This window comes from Cyprinodon variegatus, unplaced genomic scaffold (genome assembly GCF_000732505.1).
Source record: "Cyprinodon variegatus isolate N-32 unplaced genomic scaffold, C_variegatus-1.0 Scaffold391, whole genome shotgun sequence".
In the NCBI taxonomy this organism is placed as follows: domain Eukaryota; kingdom Metazoa; phylum Chordata; class Actinopteri; order Cyprinodontiformes; family Cyprinodontidae; genus Cyprinodon; species Cyprinodon variegatus.
In genome coordinates this window covers 614,490-623,492 of record NW_015150844.1, presented here as the reverse complement: position 1 = coordinate 623,492, position 9,003 = coordinate 614,490, and the positions used below count along the sequence as shown (strand labels likewise).

The 9,003-nt window shown below is 34.1% G+C and overlaps 1 protein-coding gene across 5 annotated transcripts in view; it reads right to left on the bottom strand.

The window, feature by feature from the left end:
* LOC107092722 (poly(rC)-binding protein 3) overlaps positions 1 to 9,003 on the bottom strand; it is a 114,275-nt gene that overhangs the window by 17,533 nt on the left and 87,739 nt on the right. For all 5 annotated transcript variants that reach the window (XM_015387349.1, XM_015387350.1, XM_015387346.1 and 2 more), the window contains one exon: positions 5,950 to 6,024. In XM_015387349.1, coding sequence (XP_015242835.1) covers positions 5,950 to 6,024 — 75 coding nt within the window. The remainder of the gene's footprint in view (positions 1 to 5,949; positions 6,025 to 9,003) is intronic.

The window sequence follows — 9,003 nt, the reverse complement described above, 5'->3', positions numbered from 1 at the left end:
CGCAAATTACTGCACGCAAAATTGGATCTTGATATATCCGGCCCATAGACTTTTATCATCTGGAGAAAATTCTCTTTAGTCTGAAAAGGGCTGCCTACAAAAATCTGTAATGTAATTGTTGATAATATAATTTCTTATTAAATATATACATTTCAAGATCACAAACTGGGAAAAGATGATTTCTTTTGGTACTTGCAGGTGAGACACTATTTCAACAGTAACATTAAAGAGGTGCTGAAAAAGAGCGAGTCAAGTTTAATGGAGGCATTTTTATCACTAATTAAACCCGGATCAGACGGCAAAATCATCTCCAAATTATATAAGGCCATACAACTGTCTAAACAAGAGAATACAGAATACATAAAGAGGAAGTGGGAAAAAGAAATTAAGGTTAAAATCTCACAAGAGAGCTGGTAGGAAATTTCTCAATTGCAGTGGGTCTCGACCAGATCAAACACATGGCGGGAGTTCTGCTGGAAAAACATCGTATATTTTAATTACACCCATTCAGAGACGATATCAAAGACTCTGTGGGTATGAAGGAGCTAACCACTTTCACATTTTTTGGGACTGTCAGGTAATAAAACTATATTGGGAAGAGTTCCACAAGCATATTGAAAATATATTCAGTGTAGGTATTCCATTAAAATGTGAAACATTGTAACTGGGAAATCTACAATTGGACACATGGACTAACAAAGACAAAAAACTGCTGGCTACACTACTGGCTGCCAGTAAGAAGGCCATCACAAGGAAATGGATGAAACCAGACCCACCCACTATTGATGAATGGATTGAAATTTTTTACCAGATTTATGTGATGGAAAGAATCTGTTTTTCCCTCCAATTAGAAAAAGAAAAGTTTTATAAGATTTGGTCCAAATGGACTGAGTATGTGAAACCAATTAGATCTGACTTTATTTGATTGTTATTCTGAAATATGTCTTGCCCTCTAATGTCTTTGTGGTTTTTTTATTACTCGAGGTGGTGCAATACCCATTACTGTTTAATTCTGTTCATTTTTTTGTTATCTTTACGATTAAGTTAGTGATATTCTGTGAAAAATAACAGAAAGGCAACATGGACAAAATCACTTGGACTTTCTGCTTATATCTTCAGTTATAATTGTAAATGGATGAAGATGTGATTACTGATGTAATGGAAATCTGTCTTTCTAAATAAATAAATAAATAAATATATACAAATCTGTTATGCCTCAGACTGACATCTACATTATCAGAGGTGCAAAACGACATCCGTATCTGTTTTTAATGTTGTCAGTCATACAGGAAATTTGATAAAGGAATTAATGTAAAAAAGGGTTTGGACAACCCACATAAATATATAACAAATAATGTATTGAAAGTAATTTAATGTAAAAAAAAAAATGATTAATTTGGACTTCATTTATGTAATAATCTGATAAAAGAAAAGGCGTTACCACAGTGAGCAGTGGCATCAACTGGCATGCAGATTGTTAGAACGTTTTTAGAGCTCAGTCAAAAATTTTTCAGAGGCAGCTGTTTAAACTATTTAGAATACAATCAGACTCCTCTATAAGACAGATGTGTTACCTTAGCAATTGTCAGCCAGTAGAGACAAAATAGATACCTAACATTGAAGGAGCTCCGATATAAAGGTGGTATCAGTATCCAGACAAAGTGATGTCACGCTGCAGTGGGTGGCAACATGGCTGATTTCTCAGCAAACCTTGCAGCCACTGCCTGTTTTCCAGGCTGATAAGGCTCCCATTTGGCATAGATAAACCTGGATGACAAACCCAGAGATAATGGGATACAGTGGCTGAAGTTGTACAGGCCACTGACTGACTGACTGAGAAGAGCCAAGATCAAAGAAAACACATGTGGATAGTTTGTAGAGTCTTAAAAAAAGACTCCTTGATGTGCGAAGAAAGATACCTATCAGAAGTGAAAGTGACTTTTATCTACTTCATAATAAAATGTAACTTTTTATTTGACATCGCAATGGTAGTAACAATGTAATAGTAATGGTAGTACCAGTTAATTGAGTAGGAAATGACTGTGGCATGGCTTTCGTCTTTTTTCTAAAAGTATGTAAAAGTAACAAAAAATACATTAGAATAGATAAATATAAATAAATATAAATAAAAACTATGACTAAATATCAAAATTAATTGAATGTATATTTAAATAGATATCTACAGTATCTTACAGTTTGTCATGATGAATAAGATGCATTTCTTCATTCAGAAATGTAATTGGAAAAACACACAATCAGAAAATCCAAACAGGATTTCAAGTTTTTGAAACAAAGACTTTCCTTGGCAAAATGTTGTTCTGTAATCAAAACTCTTAAATCACCCCCTAAAGCATTTTTCATCAAAATGACCAAATCACATATACAGCAGCTCAAAACTCTGAGATCTGCTCTCATTAACTGCAAATCTCAGAGATTTGCAAGTATTCTGGGTTCATACTTTAGACACAACGACCACAGCATGTAACCCATTCCCCAATCCCATGAACGAATTCTGCTAAAGTTCAAGGACAACTCCTGCTTTGCAATCAAATTGCAGCTCTAAAGCACTTTTTCAAAACGCTACACACAATTCCCTGATTTTTGGCACAACTTTCATGCAGAAAATATCTTGTTCCCAAAGAACACAGAAACATTCAAATATGCACACTAACTCATCACAAGGGCAGTTTTCCAATCAGCAATCAGAGCTTTAGCATATAGGGGCAACAGGTGATCTCTTTAACAGAGCCATGGATGCCAACACTGGAAAAGTTACGGACAAAGGACCGTAATCTCTGATGAGATCCGAGCCACTTTGGTTGATCATGTGGTCAGCCACGGTCTAACAATGATGGAAGCTGGGCAAATAGCACAGCCAAGTTTGAGCAGTACACTGCAGCGTCCATCTGTTCTTTCTGAAATGAGAATAGGTAAGAGGTCTACTACTTTTTACCGTGTATATGTGTGTTCTTGTGTATTTAATATCTGTACTAAGTGTAAAAGTGGAAAAAAAGGTCTATGTCCTTATGATGAATGGAGAAGAAGTGTCATGGTCATCATAGAGCACATCACCCCAGTTCTAAAGTCCTTACATTCGCTCCCTGTATCTCAGAGAATAGACTTTAAAATACTTCTGTTATTCTATAAATCTCTGAATGGCTTAGCACCTAAATACATCACAGACTTGCTCTGCATACCTAGAACCAGAACTAAACATGGAGAAGCAGCATTTAGTTCCTATGCTCCACTTATCTGGAACAAACTTCCAGAAAACTGCAAAAGTGCGGAAAGCCTGAGTTCCTTTTAATCAAGACTAAAAACACATTTGTTTAGGATTGCCTTCCACTGTTCTAGTAAAACAGTTCAACTAAAACATCATTAGTTCAACTTTTTTATTTTATTTAGTCCAAATTTTTTTAATATTCTTTTTTGTTTCTGCATTTTTTATTTTTTATTTTTTTCTACTTGCTTTGATTCTGTTTTATTTTCCTGTATTTTAATCATGCAAAGCACTTTGCATTGTCTTTGTACTGAATTGTGCTATACAAATAAATTTGCCTTGCCTTGCCTTGCCTTTCCTTGCCATAGTGATTTACATTGAGGACATCAGTGTTAAACTGGTTCTTATGGATCTCTATTCATATGATCTGTGTGTCATTTGGAAACAAAATACTATTTTGGGAAGAAAAGGAATTGCTTTGAATGTAAAGTTTCATTTTGTAAGAGAATCAAGGGTTTTTTGCTTTTTGTGTGTATTTTTTTTACTTGTGTGTGGAGTTTAGTTAGTTTGGATATATGGAGGTTAAATATTTTTACATAAATGTAGAATTTGCATTATATTTATTTACTCAACTTGATTTTTGCCATCCTGTTTCTTTATCTTTTTTTTTTTTTTTTTTTACACGTCTTTGGTTACTGTAATATACCTTTAACAGAGGTCCAATTGATTGCTAATAACCTAAGGATATCTAAGTTTAGGTGCCCTAAACCCCTATGATTACCTCTTTTTTTTTTCTTACCAGAAACAAAAAACTAAGCTTTCCTTAAGAATCCTGTATATTATTTCGTGCCTCTGACTGTCTGCTCAATCCCCTTTATTTATGATTCATGTGTAAAAACAGTAAAACAAAAGTCATTTATTTTCCAAATAGATAGATAGCGGAGTGGTCCCAAGGTGTCTATATTCAAGACCAAAATACTTTTCCAAATTGTTGCACTGGCCAAAGTGATTTTAGCGAAGCCGTGTGTCTCTGTATGATTCCTGAGTTTAGAGTTTTTAGAAATAGTTTGAAAAGTGTGTGAAATTATGAGAAATATTCAAAGTGATTTGCAAACAGAGACAGCTATTGAAATATAAGTTTGAAGAACACGACTTGAACCACGTTTCAGTAAATGAACTAAATCAGAAAAACTGGAATATAAACTGATGAGCTGAGCTAAAAACGACTTATTTTCTCATTCTTTCAATATCAAATATGCTTGTTTGATTAGGTTTGCTTCACTATAACCTACATATAAGTACACATATGTAATGTATGTTATAATTTTTAATTCCACAAAGCTCAACACCTGTGATGGTAACATGATAAAGAACTGGTTCATATCTGCTTCCTCCTGTCCACCAGCTGTGAATGTCTGCTTTGCTCATTAGTTAAAATAATAAGTCTTTCTGGATCTGAGTGGTTCTTGATTGTATAGATCCTTGTCTCACCAGCAGAGTACTATAACACAGTTGGAATTTTAGATGTCCTAATGTACATCTAAACACCCTTCTGACCGTCCCTACAGTAGTTTCTGGTAAAAGTGTTTTCTACTAACCGGGGTTAACATCTCTGCTGGATAATGTGTCCTACCCCGTGCATGAAGCTGTTGCAGAACTGGAGAGCTCCTTCAGTGACAGACTGCTGCACTCTACAATAAATGCACCAGGGAGCGTTTTCATAGATCCTTCCTCCCTGCTGCTTTAAGACTCTAAAACCACAACTGTACCCAACAACCTTAACAAGTTGTTACACTCATGCAGATTTTTGCACAGTTTCTATCTTAGTCAGTTAAATAACATGCTGCTGTCATTTTGCACATCTCTCATGTTGCTGCTATTTTCAAATATCCATTACTTTAAAAATGTCCATAGCTGTATATTGGTTATTTATTCTCAAGCTGCACAGTTTTATATTGTGTTTAACAATATAAGTGTTTTAACAAAACAAAACTGTGACTAGCTGCACAGTTTTATATTGTTAAAACGCTTTACAGCTCAGTATTATATTATTTTTTATTATTTAACACTTTACTGCCGTAGTATGTTATTTTTATACATTTTTCCAAGGTTCATATTTATGTCACCATTATTTTCTATAATCTTTTTTGCTGCTGTAAACGCAAGAATTACCTCATTGTGGGACAATAAAGGGATTTTCTATTCCATTTTATTTACTTGATTTCTTTTTGTCAAAAAGTGAAATTTGTTTTACTGTCTAAAGATTTAAGTTTTACAAAACGAGTAAATTAATCTTTTTATCTGTTTATTTATCACTAAGTTTCATTTCCAGTAGTAATTTTTCAAGGAACTTGATTAATTCTGCAATTTATTCTATTCGCTTCTAGTTTTTTAGAGTGAAAAGATGTACACTGCTGTTATAACAGTTATAATATTATCAATTTGGTCTTTAAAGTCTCTAATTCTGAATTAAATGTGAAGTTTTAATAGGGTTATTACCTTGACAGTGAGAATTCCTCTATTAAGGTGGCATACAGGAATGATTCGCCACTTTTGGTTTGGTATAAACTTTAATTAAAAAAAATATATAATTTCTTGCAGAGGGGTGTAAAAAAGTTTCCAGGAAAAAAAGAAGGGCGTTCAGGTGCTGAAAGAAGCTGATTGTGCAGTAAAGCTCTGAGGTTGGTTGCAGGCACAAACTAATGAGCTAAAGCTAGCTCAGCACTCACCTGACCACCAGAAAAAATGACTGGGGTGGAGGCAGGCTTTGGGCGGTATGGGATAGTGGCACCTTTTGGTGGAGACTAAAAGAGACAGAAAGAGAAAGCAGGATTAGTTTGCTTTGTAATCAAAATCCATGTTCCCAACTATAAGAGGTATTTCCTTGCAAACATTTTCCAAACACCATCCTGTTGTGAATTTTTGGATTTTAACAAAAACAGCAGAACTTTTTAAGGATAAAATGTATTTGCTTAGTTTAGAATAGAGGAATAATTTGTTTTTATTCTTCACTTTACTGTTTCAGATTTCTTTGAGGAGGGATAAGATGAGGTTTGTCTCTGAAAACTGCAATTATCTCTGTAAATCTGAGGTTAGAGGGATAAATCTTTAGTTAGAATATTCCAGTTATCCTGAGCTATCTCTATAGTTCTGGTTCTATAGGTTTAGTGTGCTTGAGGACATAACAGGCAGTTTTCATCACTCTCCTTCATACCTCCTACACCTTCTACCAAATTTTGCAATATTTGTTAATGAAAAACTTAAAATTAAATTTGAATTTCAACGTCTATATCCAGAATCCAAATTTGGAGAAATCCTTTCTGCTTACAGCTATCAACATCTACAACAACTTGTTGAAGAACTATGAGGTACAACATCATCTTCCTAGAGGATGAATACATGTTTTTGAATTTAATTCTGACTGTATCTTTTCATGTTTTGTTCCGTTTGTTACTGCCGTCAACAACTTATATTATAGATTTCATAGTTTGGTCTGTTTTTCCGTGTTTTGTCTTGTTTCCCTAACAGACATATCTCTGGACTCAGCTTTTATTGTGACTAACTATATGTACTTTCTTCATTCTGGTTGACATGAAAACCGGATTAGAGTTAATCTGTTTCACTTTTTCTTCTTAATAGATCCACATACTGTATGGAGCTAGTCTACAATTCCCCTCTCTAACAGAAAAAATATTTATGGATCAATCCATCTAGTTCCTTTTGTTTGTTTGCTGCTTTCTCCTTGAAACTGCAGTCAGCAGCTGCAGAAGGCCGCTCACACTGAGCCTAGTTCTACTAGAGGTTTCTCCTTCTAAAAAGGAGTTTTTCCTCTCCACTGTTGCTCCCTGCATGCTTATTGTGAAGGATTGCTGCAGTCAACACCACAATACAAGCAATTGTCTGCTGTCTCTGTATGCTCTTTCAGGAGGAGCGTATTCCACAAAGTCAAGGGGATTATTAAATTAAATTTGTTTCCTTTGATAAAAAGAAATTTGGAACCAAACTCACTGTATGATTAGACTGAATTGTCTTTGTAAAGTGTGTTACACTGCAAAAAAATATCTAAAATTAAGTACTAATTCTTAAACATAGTGTATTCTCCCTTAATTTGAGTAGGTAAATAAAGATAATCTGCCAATGGAATGAGTATTTTTACATTTAGAATAAGATAAGTGTATATTATGGTTGTTTTTTTTTTATTATTTTAAATGTAAATGATCTTATTTCCTTAGCAGTCTCACTTACATGCTTAATTCAAGAAAAAATCTCATTATCTTAAGATCTTTAGAACAACTGACCTACTTAAATTTTTTGCAGTGTAATATTTAAATTAGTGCATATAAATTAAACTGAACTGAATTCAATTGACTTAATGGATCAAAGTCAGCACACTGTATGTCAGATACCATAGCAAGGGTACCTGCTGAAAATATTAGTAGGTGTAACACCGGTTAGCTGCTAAATCAACATTAATGTGTTGAGGTTGAGAAAATAAGTAAAGTATACTGTCAATGTAAAAATGAGAGTTGATGTAAATACTTAAAAATGGAATAAAAATTTGTTTCTTTGTGCTTCATTCTCTGAGAAGCATAGCTATTCTGAGCTAGACATTATCTCACAAGATAATGTTTACAGAATGAAACATTCTCTCACCAAACTGAGCTTTTAGTGGATCTTAACGTAATCCACCTCACAGCACCTTAACAATCCAGAACTAGTAGATGATACTAATAACTACAGACATTTTGCTTTATTTAAACCCTGTTAACTCTACTTAAAAAGCACACAGAATTACAACCATCTAGGATGGAAGGTTCATATATATGATCCAAATATATGTTTATGTTTTTTGCAGTTAATTATTAGTAGAATATGCAGTTAATTTTAATTCATTTGTTAAGGATTTAACCAGTTCCATCAGTAACATTTCTAATTAAATTGATCTCCTTTGCATAAATGCATGATTGGGTTTAAGCCATGACAAACAAAATCTCTCAATGTTTTAATTTTCTCCCAACTCAATAGACCATTTAGATTTCATCCTTTTTCTTAAATTTTGTGGGGAGATAGTTTTTGCCACATGCTAACATCTTTATCAAGATAACTTTCAGTGGTTTTATACCTTCCATTAAGATCATGAAGTGTTTTCTGTTGTTTTTTTCTTTACAGAATGTTATATTACATTGAACAAAGAGACAATACCAGGAAATAATCCACATGAGGCCATAGGGTTTACAGGAAGAAGTTTGTTGTGCTGTTTTCAAGGTAAAGACCATTTTTCTTCAAAGTAAAAAGAAACAAACAAAGACCTTGCACCTGCTCTCTAACTATATGCATCACCACTGTTCTGTTATTCTGCCCAATCCATCATTGTCTTTCCATACTCAGCAGTACTGTGCTTTTAGGTATAATGAAGCAGAGCTCCACTTTTGAAAATTACAACAATCAGAATGAATTCTGATTCATGCTGCCTTAACAGGAAGTCCATTCAAGACAGTGCATATAATTGGGTTTCCTCTGTGCTGCTAGGAGCTGTGTTCCTTAAATATGAACAAACTCAGAAACTGTTTGTAGAGTTAGAATCTGAGATTTGACCGTCTGCATTCTGGATGCTATGTTTTGTTTCACTTATTTGTTTTAAATGCAGGATTCTTAAAGGAATAGTACACCCAAAACATGATTAGCCTTCATTTTCTACTCACCCCCATGCCGAACAACACTCTGGAGTACTTTTTTGATATCTCAAATGCATCTGGAGATCTGGGAGGCTTCTTGCTGTCTGC